The sequence below is a fragment of the Lynx canadensis genome, chromosome B3, assembly GCF_007474595.2.
Source record: "Lynx canadensis isolate LIC74 chromosome B3, mLynCan4.pri.v2, whole genome shotgun sequence".
Classification (NCBI taxonomy): Eukaryota; Metazoa; Chordata; class Mammalia; order Carnivora; family Felidae; genus Lynx; species Lynx canadensis.
This window is the reverse complement of record NC_044308.2, coordinates 59,981,770-59,999,678: the sequence shown is the minus strand read 5'-3', so window position 1 is coordinate 59,999,678 and position 17,909 is coordinate 59,981,770. Positions and strand designations below refer to the sequence as shown.

The 17,909-nt window shown below is 36.6% G+C and overlaps 1 protein-coding gene across 5 annotated transcripts in view; it reads left to right on the top strand.

The window, feature by feature from the left end:
* TMEM62 (transmembrane protein 62) overlaps nt 1–17,909 on the top strand; it is a 33,591-nt gene that overhangs the window by 11,702 nt on the left and 3,980 nt on the right. For all 5 annotated transcript variants that reach the window (XM_030318376.1, XM_030318380.1, XM_030318378.1 and 2 more), the window contains 8 exons: nt 539–663; nt 809–931; nt 3,302–3,457; nt 6,405–6,564; nt 11,735–11,848; nt 13,715–13,799; nt 15,324–15,428; nt 17,403–17,521. In XM_030318376.1, coding sequence (XP_030174236.1) covers nt 539–663; nt 809–931; nt 3,302–3,457; nt 6,405–6,564; nt 11,735–11,848; nt 13,715–13,799; nt 15,324–15,428; nt 17,403–17,521 — 987 coding nt within the window. The remainder of the gene's footprint in view (nt 1–538; nt 664–808; nt 932–3,301; nt 3,458–6,404; nt 6,565–11,734; nt 11,849–13,714; nt 13,800–15,323; nt 15,429–17,402; nt 17,522–17,909) is intronic.

Genomic DNA, 17,909 nt, shown 5'->3' with positions numbered 1-17,909 from the left:
TTTTTATTTCTATAAAGAAATTTATCATAAAAAAGAAAGAAACTTATGTAATTTAAAGATTATTCTTCTCAATTTCCTTATCCATCAAATGGGGATAACACCTGCCCTACTTAGCATAGAGTTATTTTTTTTTAATGTTTATTTATTTTGAGAGAGAGAGTGCACTCATGTGTGCATGAGAGCAGGGAAGGGGCAGAGAGAGATGGAGAGAGAGAATCCCAAGCAGGCCTCATGCTGTCAGCATGGGGCCCATGCAGGGCTCAAACTCACAAACCGTGAGATCATGACCTGAGCTGAAATCAAGAGTTGAACCCTTAACTGACTGGGCCACCCAGGCACCCTAGCATAGATGTATTTTTAGGACCAAATGAATTATAATGTATGTGAAAACAGTTTAAAACAGGACCATACAGGTCATTAATTAGTAGGGTTTAAGCCCTAGACATAATATACTTATAAAACTCCAAGGGAGATGCTTAATCTATACATTTCAGCCTGAGCCCTAATTAAAGATCCTTCTGTTTTTCTCCCATTTCAGAAACGGATGGAGGAACTTCTATTACTCGTTAAGGAAAGTAGTCGGAGCAACCACAGTATTTGGTTCGGACACTATACAACATCCACTATCCTTTCTCCATCACCAGGAATTCGGTCAATAATGAGGTGAGGCAGGCTTCCAAAATCAAAATTAATTATTTGTAATTTTTTTACATTATTCAACCCATCTTGCTTTCCTGAAGAGGTCTTTTTATGAGTTGGGCATCACAAGTTATCTGCTCATTTATTCCATTTATTTTTCATTGGTTAGTTCAGCTACAGCGTATTTGTGTGGGCACCTCCATACACTAGGCGGACTGATGCCTGTTTTGCACACTCGTCACCTCCAGGGCACTTTGGAACTTGAGGTGGGAGACTGGAAGGATAACAGAAGGTAAGGGAACTACCCCACAAAATAAACTTTACACATGTAAGTCTTGATAAAGCAATGACAGGTTTCTTATTGCTATCATGGGTGATCCCAGTTAAGGAAAAACTTGTGATAGTTCTAAGTTTTGTTTTTGTTTTGTTTTTTTTAATGCTTATTTATTTATTTGGAGAGGGAGAGAGTGCACATGCATGGGGGAGGGGGAGAGAGAGAGAGAGAGAGAGAGAGAGAGAGAGAGAGAGAGAGAGTCAGAATCCCAAGCAGGCTTTGTGCTCTCAGCAACCCACGAACCTTGAGACCATGCCCCGAGCCAAAACCAAGAGCCGGATGCCCAACCCACTGAGCTACCCTGACACCCTGATAGCTCTAAATTTTTAAAGTAATATATATGTTATGTATGTTGATATGCAAAAACCTTGTTGCAACAGTTATGCTTGCCATCACTATGTTACATTGGGTTTTTAAGATGCATCCATTAGGAAATAGTTCTCAAGCTCTTGTGTGCTCAAGGATTATGGAGAAGCTTATTAAAAATTAAAATTTTGAGGCCCTATCTGTAGAGAATTTGTGTTGGTCTAGAACTGCAAGAAACTGAATTTTTTTAAAGCCCACCAGGAGCTCTTTGGACCACACTTTGAGAAACACTAGAACTGAAAATGTAACACTTTTCCTTCTGAATTTTATATCTACCTTTTCTAGTTATTACTATAAGATGTTAGTGATATAAGTTCTTCAGATACATGATAGTTGGTTTTATAAAGATAAAAGTCTTTCTTTGAGAAAACATAACTTGTTTATCAAAAGCATATAGTATAGTTAAGTGTATATAGAAAAGAACTGACTATATATTTTGAGAATAACTAAGTACAATAGTTTAAATATAGATGAATATCATCTCATTGTTTAACTATTATCAATTGCTGTTTAATTTATTCAAACTCAGTTCTCTGAAGATATTAGGCACTAAATAAATATTTGTTGAGCTGAATATGTTATCTTTCTATTTTTAACTACTTCCATTAATGAAAAGATAGCTTTACATCTTGGAAGGTACTTATTCATTTCACTTGGCTCCACTAGAAACTGTCTAAGAGCTATGCTTGAAGCCTGTAATTATTTGGCAACTGTAATTACTGTGAGTTAAGGCCTGTCTATTCATGACTGTGAGGTTGTAGGCTGGGCTGGGATTGCCTCTTACCAGATAGCTTTCCTCACCCTTGATCAGCTTATTTATTTCTTATAAATACTACAGTTACAAGTTAAGTGATATTATGAAACCATTTCCTCTCTTTCTCTTCCCACCTGCTCTCCTGTGTTCCAACCCTGGGGTTTTATCTGGAGTTTTACTAAAGGACCTAACCTATACCTGCCTTATAAACATTTAAGTGTATTAGTACAATAGAAGAGTTTTTAAAAGTATGCTAGTAATATTAGGCTAGGCTTTGTTATGGATACAAATAAATCTAGACAATATCAGTGGCTTTACATAACAACAGATGTTATTTTTTCATTTATGTAAATCTGGTATGAGTCAAGGCATTTCTCTTCCGTGGGGTGACTCAAGGATTCAGACTTCATCTGTCTTATAATGCCACTATCTCAATATCTCAGTTCCAGTGCAGGGAAGAGAGCATGGAGAATTCAGACCCACTCTTAAAGTACTTTGGACCAGAAGTGTGATACATGTCACTTCTGTTCACAGCCCATTGACCAGAACTAGTCACATGGTCCCAAGCTAATACCAGGGAGACTGGGAAATGCAGGGGAGCACGTGGAGTATTTGGTGAGCACTATTGTTTCTGCCATAGTTAATCATTTCTCTTCTCAGTTTTAAAAGTACAAAATATAAAATTTTGGCTATTCTTTAATGAATATTTATACCTTTCACCATGCATTCAGAAAACCAAAACAACTTCGGTTAAATTTCCTCGAAATTATAGAAATAAAGGTTTAAAAGAAGATTGAAGCGTTTCTAGTTGTGTTTGTGTTAGTATTAGCATTTTTGAAGAGATGAAGAATATCAAGTATAAGCTTATGATGATGTCTTAGGTTCCAAACAGTCTTAAAGTATAGAAATCAAATGAATTAATTTAACAAGCATTTACTTAAAAATGAAAGAGTGCATGTTATGTACAAGGCATTGTTCTAAGGCACAGTTAAATTCAATTCTTCAATCAGATCCCATTTGTGACTAATATGAAGTATAAAGTGGTCAGGGCAAGGGAAGAAGGACAGAAACACAGTGTTAATTTACTTTGCATTCAAATTCATGATCTCAAAGTATAGTTTTATATTTTTACATTTGTTTTGTGTATAACCTTCATGCCCTCTTATAATATGAAGTGACTAAATTACTTTTTGTCTTCTGGTCTCTAGGTACCGGATCTTTGCCTTTGATCATGACCTCTTTAGCTTTGCAGATTTGATCTTTGGCGACTGGCCTGTGGTTCTTATCACTAATCCTAAGTCACTCCTATATAGTTGTGCTACACATGAACCACTAGAAAGACTCCTTCATTCAACACATATCAGGTATGTAGCAATTTTTCAGAATTTACTTTCAGTTTGATATTAATGGAAAATAAGTGAGTGCAACTATAATCCTATGTAAGAGCTCTGAGATGCCCCATTTTATTTTTCTCAACAGTGTAAACATTTTATAAAGAAAATGTTTACTGTTTACTTCCCATTCAGTTAAAATATATATAATTTTTGAAGCTGGTGAAAAAAAATTTTTAAGTTTACTTTTATTTATTTTGCGAGATAGAAAGCAAGTGGGAAAGGGGCAGAAAGAGAGAGGGAGACAGAACCCCAGGCAGGCTCCATGCTCTCAGGGCAGAGCCCGATGCGGGGCTTGAACCCATGAACCATGAGATCATGACCTGAGCCAAAATCAAGAGTTGGACCCGTAACCAACCTAGCCACCCAGATGCCCCTAAGCTGCTGAAAGTTTTTAAAAAATCCAGAAACCCACAATCCTACCACTATAATTTTTGTGTATTTCATTTTCGCATTTTACATTGCTGTAATCATATTTCCCTCCCCTTCCCTCCAAATAGAGCTGTTATTAACATTTCTGAGTTCTTCTCAGACATGTTCTTCGAGGCATGTTTTTCCATCATTGTAATAGTAGGGCACAGTCTGTTCTAATTCCTACTTTTTTTCTTTCAAGAGAGAGAATGTACCACAATTTATCTAACCATTTTCCTCTCTTATTGATGAACCTTTATGTTTTTTTCTAATTTGGGAATGAGCATCTGATGTGTGTAGGTTCTTTTCTTCATTTGAAAAAAAAAAAATTTTTTTTTTTTCAACGTTTATTTATTTTTGGGACAGAGAGAGACAGAGCATGAACGGGGGAGGGGCAGAGAGAGAGGGAGACACAGAATCGGAAACAGGCTCCAGGCTCTGAGCCATCAGCCCAGAGCCTGACGCGGGGCTCGAACTCACAGACTGCGAGATCGTGACCTGGCTGAAGTCGGACGCTTAACCGACTGCGCCACCCAGGCGCCCCTCTTTTCTTCATTTGAATAATTTCTTTTTTTTAATGTTTGTTTATTTTTTTTAATTTTTATTATTTTTTTTAATGTTTATTTACTTCTGAGGCAGGGAGAGACAGAGCATGAGTGGGGGAGGGTCAGAGAGAGAGGGAGACACGGAATCAGAAGCAGGCTCCAGGCTCTGAGCTGGCAGCACAGAGCCCGACGCAGGGCTCGAACTCACAAACCGTGAGATCATGACCTGAGCCGAAGTCGGTCGCTCAACCGACTGAGCCACCCAGGCGCCCCTATTTGTTTATTTTTGAGAGAGAGAGAGAGAGAGAGCGCGCGCGCAAGAAGGCGTGGACGCAGGGGAGGGGCAGAGAGAGAGACGGAGAGAGAGAATCCCAAACAGGCTCCATGCTGTCAACACAGACCCCGACACAGGGCTTGAACTCATGAACCATGAGATCATGACCTGAACTGAAACCAAGATTCAGACGCTTAACTGAGGCACCCAGGCAACACTCATTTGAATAATTTCTTTAGCTAAAGTTCTAGAAGTGGAATTCTAGGTGAAAATATGAATTCCCTTAAGACTATTGATAAACACTATTCGATTACTTTTTTTTTTGTGTGGCAACTAAAATCATTATTCTTTTTAAAAAAATGCAGCAAAATATATGTAACATAAAATTTACCATTTTACTCGTTTTTAGGTATACAGTTCAATGGCATTAAGTACATTGATATTGTACAACTATCACCACCATTCATCATCAGAACTTTTATCTTCCAAACTGAAACTCTGTACCCATCTAGCAATAACTCCCGATTTCCCCCTTTCCCCAGCTCGTGGAAGTCACCGTTCTACTGTCTGTCTCTATGAATTTGACAACTCTAGGAACCTCATTTAAGGGGACTCATACAGTATTTGTCCTTTTGTGACTGGCTTCTTTAACATAATGCCCTAAGGGTTCCTCCCTCTTGTAGAGTGTGTCAGAATTTTTTTTGCTTTTTAAGGCTAATATTCCATTGTGTGTGTATATCACATTTTGTTTATTCATCTGTTGATAGACACTTATGCTTTCATCTTTTGACTGTTGTGAATAATGCTACTATGAACAGGGCTATACTCTGTCAAATCCCTGCTTTCATTTCTTTTGGGAATATATCTAGACATGGAATTGCTGGATCTCATGGTAATTATATGTTTAATTTTTTGAGGAACCACCATACAGTTTTCCATAGCGGCTGTACCATTTTACATTCCCACCAGCAGTGCATAAGGTACCCAATTACTTTTTAAAACAGATACTAATTTATAATGTTACCAGGCAATATGAGTTCCAGTTTCACAGCACTCTTATCATTTTTAGATATTGTACTTTTAAAAGATGTACTAGTTAATCTGGAAAAAATGGTATCAAGCTGATTGATAGATTGATTTTTGGTCAGTAGTGAAGTGAAATCTATATCTCTCAGTCAGGTTTTTTGGATAGGAGTTGGACATCTGATTTAGACATCATATTCTCTGAAAGGGCCTGGTAGCCTTAGCTCTGTTTATGACATTGTTTCCTTTGGGCAGATAACACTGGGAATCAAATGAGTGGATGTAGGATTAACATTAGATTAACAAATTGAGATGTCTAACCAATATTCTTTTCCTATATGAAAAACCAGGACTTCAAGCAGTTTATTCAGAAAGAACTTGGGATCTACTGCAGATTTATTTGTCAAAAGAAAATTGATTTTCCTTTCTAAAAAATACAAGAATAGTTTCTAGCTTCTCACCAACTCAGGTTTGCTTAGTTATACAACTCCAGGAGCCATGATTCAGAAAGCCACTAGATCTTGGGACTAGCAGTCATACGAATGGTTATACAGTGTGATGGTTCTGCCTACATTTATATACTTTCAGGTTATAATAGGGTTATTCTCCTTTCTAAGTATAGTGATAAGTCTCTAAAACCACATGCTTATGTATTTTCTCATTTTAGAGTCTTGGCCTTTTCCTTATCCTCCATTACTTCTGTCACAGTTAAGATTGATGGAATTCATTTAGGGCAAGCTATTCATTTGTCTGGTCCTATTTTCATACTGAAGTGGAACCCAAGAAACTACAGTAATGGGACACATAACATAGAAGTAATTGTCCAGGTAAGTTAGTAATTTTCAACTTACTATATAAATGATTTGGCTGCAACACACTAAACTCTGATGTGGGTTTTTTTTTTCCCCCAGTCAATTGATAGAGACGAAACTAAGTTAATTAAAAATTTGAGGGGCGCCTGGGTGGCGCAGTCGGTTAAGCGTCCGACTTCAGCCAGGTCATGATCTCGTGGTCCATGAGTTCGAGCCCCGCGTCAGGCTCTGGGCTGATGGCTCGGAGCCTGGAGCCTGTTTCCGATTCTGTGTCTCCCTCTCTCTCTGCCCCTCCCCCATTCATGCTCTGTCTCTCTCTGTCCCAAAAATAAATAAACATTGAAAAAAAAAAATTAAAAAAAAAAAAATTTGAATACACTAGATTTAGTGTCTTCTGAAAATGGGCATTCAGGAATAATTCTGTTAGACAAAAAAACAGACTCATCAATGTGCAACTCCTGGCCATAGTCTCCCCATTTCTGAACCACAGGAAACCATTCTTTTCAACTTTGGCCAGAGTCTTTTGGTAATGGGAGCAAATTCCCCAACATACCCAAAGATAATAGAGTAAGTCAGAAAACACAGATTTATGTATCCATGCATTTGCTTGCTGTCTCCAAGTACAGGAAAATTTGTCACTGTTTTGAAAGCTCTAGGATAGAGGATTTTCAAGGCATCAGAGAATTTTTTTGTTTATTTGGGGAGTATACACTGATAGTATATGTAGTAACAGTCTGCCTATGTCTATTCCAATTCAGCTAGGGGGCATTTAATTCACCAGCACCTGCCAGAGTAGGAAGTGGTCACAATTACCAAAAAAAGATCACTTTCATCAACACTGTGAAATTCTTGAGGGGATAGACTGTGCTTAGGAATTAGTGTCTGAAAAAAAAATCCTACAATTTCATGATTTGATGACAGTTTTTAACTATTTCATCTCTAATGTTAAGTCTTAGTTTGAAGATTACCATGTAATCCTTCAGGAAACACATGTAATTATTTTCATTATCTTTTTTAAAAAAAAATTTTAACGTTTACTTATTTTTGAGAGTGGAGCGGCACAGAGAGAGGGAGACACAGAATCTGAAGCAGGCTCTAGGCTCTGAGCTGTCAGCACAGAGCCCGATGCAGGTCTCAAATTCACAAACTGTGAGATCATTGATCTGAGCCGAAATCAGATGCTTAACTGACTGAGCTACCCAGGCTCCCCTTTTCATTATCTTTTGTGTGTGTAGCAGAAAAGGATTTTGAATAGGGAGGAGCTATTTACTGAGCTCTTTTAAGGAGATGCTGGACACTTGGAGTTTTTTACTTAATCCATATAGCAATCCTATATGGTGGGTAGTTTTATCCCCAATTCATAGAGGAGTAAAACAAGAAAAGGCACTTTGCAATGCCACCCATCTTTGAAGTGTTGTGCTTAGGAGGAAGAAGAAACTCATAGGGAGAATGTGGAAGGGACTGATGGCTGGGATGAACTCTTTTTTTTTTTTTTTTAAGTTTTTGAAAAATTTGAGAGAGAGAGAGAGAGAGAGCAAGCAGGGGAAGGGCAGAGAGAGAATACCCCAAGCAGGTTCAGCACTGTCAGCATGTAGCTGGGCACAGGGCTCCATCTCACGAATTGTGATATCATGACCTGAGCTGAAATCAAGAGCCAGATGCTTAACTGACTGAGCCATTTAGGTGCTCCTGGGATGAACTCTTAATGTCCTTCCTACTAGAAGTTGGATCATTTAAAGAAAACCTGAAGGTTCAAGTGTACCTAGAATAAATTATTCCCTGTCTTTACAATTAGGCAAGAGAAGTAGGAGTGGCCATAGAAGACCTCAATGTAGGAGTGAAGAATCCCCTAATCCTTGGATTGCCTCAGAACCCCAGCTTCTATAGTTTTTTGAGGAAAAAAAAACATAGCTCATGTTCCCTGAAACATTTCTGGCTGCTTAGTTAAATCCTTAGTAAAAATATGAAATTAAATATACATTTTATATCTTTAACATTTCTTATGTTATTGAGGTATAATTCATATACAAAAAAACTCTATATATTTAAAGAGTATAATTTGGTGACTTCCTTGACCATTACTACAATCAATACAATATATCACCCTCAGAAGTTTTCTTGTGTTCTTTTGCAGCTGTCTTCCTTCTACCCTCATTTCCAGGAAACCACTGATCTGTTATAGATTAGTTAAAAGATTAGCCTAGTAGCGATTAGACCTTTAGATCACTTCTTAGTGTGGTTCCTGAATTAGTAGCATCAGCACCACCTAGGAACTTGTTAGAAATGTAAACTCCCTGGGCGCCTGGGTGGCTCAGTTGGTTAAGCGTCTGACTTCAGCTCAGGTCATGATCTCACGGTTTGTGGGTTCAGCCTGTGTCATGCTCTGCTGACAACTCAGAGCTTGGAGCCTGCTTCAGATTCTGTGTCTCCCTCTCTCTCTGCCCCTCCCCTGCTTGCACTCTGTCTGTCTCTCTCTCTCTCTCAAAAATAAGTAAATGTGAAAAATTAAAAAAAAAAAAAAAAAAGAAAAGAAAAGAAAAAACTCTCATGTCCCATACCAAACCTCTGAATCAAATTCTGGACATGGGACCCAACAATCTGTTTCAACAGTCCATCCAGGTGATTCCAATGTACACTAAAGTTTGAGAATCAGAAGTTTAGATTATTGTGCCTACTTTGCCAACTGAAAGAATAGACTCCAGAAATCTTTAAATTAAAGAAAACTTGGGCTTTAAAACAACTTATAACTTAAAATAAGAACATTTTGAGCAATAAAAGTTTGATAAACATGAGTGCAAGTTCTTTTTGCTATTTTAAAACTTTATGATGGGAACATTTTTAAATATATGCAAGAGATAATACTATAATGAATTCCCATGTATCCATTAGCTGACTTCAACAGTTATCAACTCATGACCCATCTTATTTCATCTATACCCCACCTACTTTACTCCTCCCTACACCATGATAGTATTCTATCTGTAACATGAGAGCATGTGTCCCTAAAAGATAAGAATTATTTTTTAATGTAACCATAATACCATAACACACCTGAAAAATCTATAGTAATTCCTTAATATCAAACTATCCAGCCTGTGTTCAGTTTTCCCAATTAATCATATATATGTGAATATATATATTGTATTTGGTTGGTTCAAATCAGAATTTAGACAAGGCTCAAATCCTGAATTTAGCTGATTTGTCTCTTCAGTTCTTTTTTCATCTACAGGTTCCCCTCTCTTATCTCCTTGTTATTTTTTATTTTTCCTTACAATTTCTTTGCTTTGGAAACTGGATCTTCTATCCTGTAGAGTTTCCTCTATTCTAGATTTTGGCTGTTTACATTCATGTATCATTCAGCATGTTCCTCCATCCCCTCTGGTTTCTATAACTGGTAGTTAGATTTAGGGGTTGATCACATTTGAGTCTGTTTTATGGCAGGAATACTTCATTTGGTGTTTTATTCTTTTTTTAAAAAGTTTTTTTTAACATTTATTTGTTTTTGAGAGAGAGAACGTGCACGCGCGCAAATGGGGGTGGGGCGGAGAGAGGGAGACACAAAATCCAGAGCAGGCTCTAGGCTCTGAGCTGTCAGCACAGAACCCAACACAGGACTCAAACTTGCAGGCCGGGAGATCATGAACTGAGTGGAAGTTGGATGCTTAACCAACAGAGCCACCTAGGCACCCCTGATGTTTTATGCTTTTATCAGAAGCCTATGAGACCTGGTTTCTCTCTTTTAGTATTGTTAAGATTGGCCATTTTATTCAGGTGTTGTTAACTTTATCCAGCAACTGGTATGTTGATAAATAACTAACAACCAGCCTGGGGCAGGTATGAAGGAGGAACCCTGATTTGTAATATTTCTCTGATTTATTCCAATTTCCATAGTATAAATATTTTTACCATAGCTGGTTTTAAGCTTCTAACATGTCATCTGGCCTGCAAATTTCCTGAAAATTTAACAGTTGGCTTTTGTGAGCCTGTCAAGCCAGCTTGAGCACACTGCTGGCTTCTCCCTCCACTCATTATGAAGTACCTAATCAGCTTTTCACTGAAGGATTTCTAGCAGCTGTTGATGGCCTTGGTCTAGATGAAATGTAGATCCATTATTTCATTAGAGTTATAAAATGGTGGTATTCAAATTGCCACTTCTTGTAAAATTAGTATTAATTTGAATGGTTCCCTAAAGAAAAGATCTAGAAGTCCATACGGGAAAGGTGGGTTACATTCTAAATTCTTCCCCCCACCCTCCCTTTTCTAAACCAGTTTTAAAGGTAATGAGTTGCTTTTCTAGTATCTTCCAAAGGCAACCAAAAGTATCTTTTACATTCAGCATCATTATGAATTCAAGGTTTAAAATATATATATATATATATATTTATATATATCTGGTATGTTTGAATCCATTGCATTTATTCTTGTTAATGCTCAAATTATTCCACCTTTGGTTAGTGGGAGCCTCTCCAGGTTGACCACTAAGTCCTTTGATAAAATCCTAGTAGTCTTTGTTAGTTTTCTTACTGTCTGCCATGAAGATATTCTAAACTCTTCCTGTGTATTTCTTGTTTGAGGACTGGAATCAGGGGTGCCTGGTTGGCTCATTCAGTGAAGCATTCCACTCCTGGTTTTGGCTCAGGTCATGATCTCACTGTTTGGCAGTTCGAGCCCTGCATCTGGCTCTATGCTGACAGGGAGGAGCCTACTTGGGATTCTCTCTCCCTCTCTCTCTCTGCCACTCTCCAGCACTCCCAATGTCACATACACACACACACACACAATAAATAAATAAACTTAAAAAATAAAAGAAAAAGAACTGGAATCAACTATTTCCTTGTAGTGAGAAATTTTATTTTTGAGACTACAATCTGGGCACTAACTCAGCTAGATCATTACTTTGGGGTTGTTACTATTTTTAGGCCTTTTCAGTGAGCAGAGGGAAAATACATATTTTTCTTTAAGAGAAAATACATTGTGAGTACATGCTGATATTCCCAATTTAAATCTAGAATTACAGGCATTAAAATAAGTTCTATTTAAAGTGCTTATAGGAAGAAGCAAAAATAAATGAAAAAATGTAGCTTTGTCAGAGATAACTGACAAAAGTTACTGGAAACTTAATCTTGGAACATTATACCTATTTAAATGTGCCTAAGAGTCACTTCTCTGCTGTCCTTATAACTAGGATTCTGCTGGAAGAAGTAAGAGTGTTCACCACATATTTTCTCTTCAAGAGGATATTCATCTCAGATTTGATCCCCTGGCATCATTTATTCTCCTTACTGACCATGGCATCGTGGTAAGTAAATTCAACTTGAGATTAGATTCGGTCCAATCTAGTGGTAGGTCCAAAGTCATCATATAATCATGTAATGAGAAAGATGGATCAATAAAACTAAGTTGTTTGTCTAGAAGAATAAAATTCTTTAAAGTTGATTTGAATTAAAAGAAGCAGAGGCATTGACAACTAATACCTGTTTGGGAACCTGGTTCTAACCACTACCATAAAACCAGGATAACTAAGGGAACTACAGGAACTGCATAAAATTGGATTAAGGATCTTTTAAAAATAATATTTATTTCTACATAAATAATATATGCTTACGGTAGAAAACTTGGAAAATTTAGAAATAAAGTAAAATCAGCCCACATTACTTATCATACTACCTATTATAGCCATTGTATTTGTCATTATGATACTCTATTTTTTTCTCATATAAATTTTGTATATGAGTGTTTAATATAAAAAGGTAATTTCTATTCTCTTTTGCTAATTTTTTTTCCACTAAGGAATTTGTTATGACTATTTTCTGACATCAACTTACATTTTATAACATGATGTTTTTTGTCATAAATATACCTTTACTTAGCCATTTACCTCTTGGTGGACATTTGGTTCCAATATTTCCCTCTACTATATAAATGCTTCTTGCAACCAAAAACTATATTAGTTTTTTGGGATAAATTCCTAGAAGTGAATTGTTGGATAAAAGAGTGGACACATTACTCTTTATACTTTCTTATATAATTACACAAATTATTTATTAAATTCATCATTTTTCATCTATCTTCCCTCATTAAAATATAATCTCCATGAGGGCAGGGGTCTTTGTCTGTCTGATGCCTAACACAGAGTAGGCCCCCAGATAAATATTTCTTGGATGAATAAAAGGGTATTTTTAAAATAGTCTTAAAAAATTTAAAAAAAAATGTTTTTCATATGCACTGTTAAATTATCTTCCAGAGAAGCTTGGCAATGTATCCTCTTTTTCCCTCAGATCTCACCTGTCCCAGGTACTGACAAAAAACACGACAAAAGACACACTCTACAGTGTTGAGAAGAAAATTCAAGCCTCTTTTAATTTCACCTTCCAGACATATATAGCTTTACTATATATCTTCACAGACTTACAATGTAAATTTATTATTATTTTAATTTACTTTTATTACTTGTGTGATTAAGCTTTTTAGAAATATGACTAATTAGCATTTGTATCTCATTTTTACAAGTTTTTTGTGTGTCATTTATTTTTCTTTGGGGATCTTTAATAGTCACCTAGATCCAGGTTTGAAAACTTTGATGTACTTCTGAATCACCAGGGAACATGAGTAAGAGACAGGTTCTGATTTAGTAGGGCTGAGATAGTGCCTGAGATTCTGCATTTCCAACAGGCACAGGGGGATCCCAGTGATGATCTGGGGTCCACCATACTTTGAGAAACAAGAACCTAGATTATGTCTCTTCACTGTGAGTTAATCTCCAAGTGAATGCTGTCTTGTTGGAGAAAGCTAAAGAAACTGCAGTCTCAGATCACTCAGCCTGCAGTGCACTGTGCACTGTTTTTCTTTATTCTTATAAAACATATTGTACTTCTGGTACAGTGAAGGTGGACTGTTTTAATTTGATCACTTCACATAACTATAAAACTACCATGTTTCAATATGGGTCTAACTATCCAAATTCTGAAAGAGTAATGCTGAGGCAATCTATACTTTTCTTTTTTGATGGATCAGTTGTTTTGATTCTCTTTGGTCGTATATTTTTCTTATATAGTTATTTCTGGTAGTGATGTCATTTCCACTTTTGTTAATGAGGCCATTTTAAAAACCTTAAATGAAGTTGCACCTCTGTATCTGTTTCACATTAACGTTGATTTCTCTGCAGGCCCGGGTCCTTTTTGTGATGATTGTGTTGGTCCAGCTCACCATTCTCATTACTTTTAGGTGTCAAGGATATCCAGAGCATAAAGGTAGTCATGGTTCCTTTTATTCTTAGGAGACTTCATTTTATTTTTTTATTTTTTTATTTTTTTATTTTTTTATTTTTTTTATTTCAAAAAAATTTTTTTAATGTTTATTTATTTTTGAGACAGAGACAGAGCATGAATGGGGGAGGGTCAGAAAGAGAGGGAGACACAGAATCCGAAGCAGGCTCCAGGCTCTGAGCTGTCAGCACAGAGCCCGACGCGGGGCTCAAACCCACGGACCGTGAGATCATGACCTGAGCTGAAGTGGGACGCTTAACCGATGGAGCCACCCAGGCGCCCCAGGAGACTTCATTTTAAAGTGTCATATAATGTGCTCACCACCACCAATATAAATACCAACATAAATTGTCTTTGCCTGAGCTCTGTGAGGTGCAGTCTTCAAACTTACACGTTTTCCACACTACTTGATCTTTTTTAAAAAATTCAGGTTTTTGGTGCTACATTGCAATAATATGAAGCTCAACCAGAATCGGGGTGGGGGGGAAGATATCACAATATAGCTCAAAATGAGGACACATCTCTGCCAAATATTGAAGATCCTCCACAGTCAGGTCCTATCTAATTAGCCATATCTTCAACCAGTTACCTGTATTTTAGCCTGGATAATTTTTCACTGTTCTCTACACACACCATATTCATTTCTGCTTCTGGGCTTTTGCCTAGGCTATTATCTCTAATTCATTTTTCTAAATTTATCTAAATCTTAGCTTCCTTTAGGGCTCACCTCAAACCCTCTTTTTCATACAATTTTCTCCATTCCAGATCCTAATGAACTCTTGTTTCTTTGAATCCCTATCGTCCTTCCTGAAAATTAATGCTGTAGTTGGTCAGTTACCTTGCAGTAACCACTGCAAATGTATATACGCTTTCTCCTCCCTTGAGGATCTGTGGTCCTTTAGTCTGTGGCCACAGAATGGACCTTCTCTGTGTGAAGCCCAAACACTTGGCACTTTTGGCACTGTATTTTAAGAGAAGTTAATTTGAAGAGCTTTAGAGATCTCTTTCAAATGGAGTAAGAGGATAGCTGTGAGTTAAGAGCTGTGTCACATATGGGAGAGGAGTATTAGATATTCATCCTTAATATTAGACTGGAGAAATTTTGATATTTCTTTGATATAGTTTTGACATCTTTTCATATATCATTTGGAAGTGTGTACATTTGGATACTAAATCCCACAGAAAACAGAGACTTGTCATACTTTGAGCATAGCACTGTATTTCAAACCTACATGTTTAATCATGGAAAAAAGTATGTGCACATGCATATGTGTGCGTGTGTGCACATGTGTGTCTCACAGCTATACCATTGCTTTGAACTTCCTACGTTCTACAATTCTAAGTGAACTGGCTTATCAGAATTCCCGCCAACTTCTGAATTTAAAGTGGCATCATCTGTATAGTTACCATATAACAAAAGATTTGCTGAATGTATAATAGTCCATGGAAGTCTTCTAGAAAATGAACTGTATGTGTGCTTACTGGGTTTTTCAAATTTATTCTGTTTAGGGTCTCCAGGATTTATAAATTTGGCCTCATTTTCCCTCCACGTCTTGAGCAAACTAAACATCTTCTACTATTCTGTGTTGTTGCTAACCCTATATACAGCACTGGGTAAGTCAATTAGGAAACTTGAGATTGTAGAGAATTCTGCCATATATGGAGAATTTTGACAATAGATTCATTTAGGCTCTTGAGAACGTAATGAACAGCACATAGTTTCTGTATAAATCATTTCCTGGAACATGGTCTTGGGAAATAAAGTTCTTTCCTAACATGTTTAAAGAACATTTAGTTGACACCGAGTTAACTTAAGCTGAGAAGACCGTTAAGGAATTAGTGTGTAGAGAGCAACCTTCTTTGACTACCTTAAAGTTTTATCCTTATTTCATCACACTTTTTATTCCCTTTATTATCATCATGATAATCATAATGATTATCTTCTGAGTTAATCATCTCTTCTCTCATTAGAATATCCATTGAGGTCTTAATCTGTCTTGTTCAGTGCTCTATGCCCAGTGCTAAGCACAATGTGTTGTATATAGTTCAATGAATATTTAGTAATGTGTGGCTCTTAAACACTCAGCTCAAAAAAGAAAGAAACTGAGATGAGCAATGAGTTCAGGCATATCCGAGTTCTTCTGTTATATTATCATACCCAATATTTAGTCACTTAGCCACTTAGGGAAACAGAAAACACTGTGAATCTCTTTTTAAAGCTTTTTACTTATGTTCCTTAGTGACTAAAAGTCAATTAGGAGTAGATTAGCCTACTTGTTACTTAGTCTTGTGCTTTTATTCCACCTCAGGACTTTTCTTTGCTCACTAGTAAACTCCCACCAGAGAACAGAAAGTAGTTAAATTAAAAAATATATAACACTTTAGAATTCTGTGTAACAAACTATGGCAGATGGTCCTTTGGAGGTCAGTTTCCTTGTTCTAAGCTAGGTTGAAGCTATTTTAGACACTTGTCTTGCACTAGAAGGTAAAGCAGGTGATTTGGTTCCTGGCTGTAAAAGAAAACATTAAATGGGCTGAATTTTGCTCCATGTTTAAAAGTTGAAACTTGCAGGGAAAAGTTTTTTAGACTCTCTATCCATTGGAGGTTAAATAATATACATCTGAGAAAATTACATATGACTTTTTAAAGCTGAACCCTGATATTACCAGCAAATGATGGTATTTCCATTTTGAGAATGGAAGTCTTGACTGTCCATTAATCATTCTTGACAATATAGTAGTTCCAGAAACCTACACACTGAGAAGGGGAAGTAAATAATAGGGCAGAGAGAAAAGTCATTCTGACATTCTAAATGAAAAGCAAGTTAAATTTTGTACATGTTAACCTTGAATGTGTAGTTGATGTACAAAGTAATGGCTTGGGTCAGCAAGTAAAGGTCAAAATACTTTCATTAATATTAATAAAAAAGAGAAGAAGTGCATTTTAGAAAGATCAAAGTGGTTGAAGTTTATTGCTTAAAGGAGTAAATAGTAGTTACCTAGAAAATTAGTTTCCATACATCTTTGCTTCTTAAAGGAAATAGTAATGCATTATATTAGGTTACTATTGCAACAGAATCTTCTAAAGTTTCTGAATGTACTCCAATCTGTTTCTGGAATCTATTCAGGTACAGCATGTACTCAGACAATTTTATAATTAGACAATTACGGAGCAAAGGAGCAAATGGTTGGCTAGCTAGGACATAGGGTACAACATAGAGATTAGCAAAGAAAAAAAGCTATGCCAGTACAATGCTTCTAAATTTCTTTTTTACATTTATTTATTTATGAGAAACAGAGCACAAGTCGGGGAGGGGCAGAGAGAGGAGACACAGAATCCAAAGCAGGCTCCAGTCTCTGAGCTGTCAGCACAGAGGCCAACACGGGGCTCAAACTCACAAACTGTGAGATCATGACCTGAGCCAAAGTCGGATGTTTAATTTATTGAGCCACCCAGGCGCCCCACTAGTACAATGCTTATAGATGACTACTCTCACACTTATTATTCCCATAAATGCACCTTGTGATGTATATAATCATGATCACAGTTATTTAATCTTCTGTTTTCCTGTCCATTGCCTCTTTCAGGACCATGGTTTATTGGTGAAATCATTGAAGGCAAGTTGGGTTGCTGCTTTTCCTTTGGGATCTTTGTTGATGGACATTTCCTACAAGGCAGCCTAACATTTATAGTTGGAATTCTGCAGGTAAAAAGTCAGAAATGGAATTTTAAAGCATCTTGGCTTTTTGGACTAATTGCGTAACAGTTTTGAATTAAATCCAGTCTCAAACACTATAGATCATATTTTCTAATTTATTGGCAGGGTAATCTTTAATATTTGTTGTTTTATTTGTTTTTGAGTGCTTCTTAAGCTCGCTGTTCCACTACTCTCTAATAAACGTCTAAAATACATTTTGCAGTCAGGGTTTATAAAAAGTGAAATAGATTTTTGTTTTTGTAGTTTGTTTTACTGTGTTTTTCCATTGATAAAAAATGAAATATGGGACTTATAGTAGAATAAATATAAGTAAACCAAAATTGATTATGATAATGAAGAAGGAAAATGTTTTAGAGGGAAGAAAGGAAAAATAGAC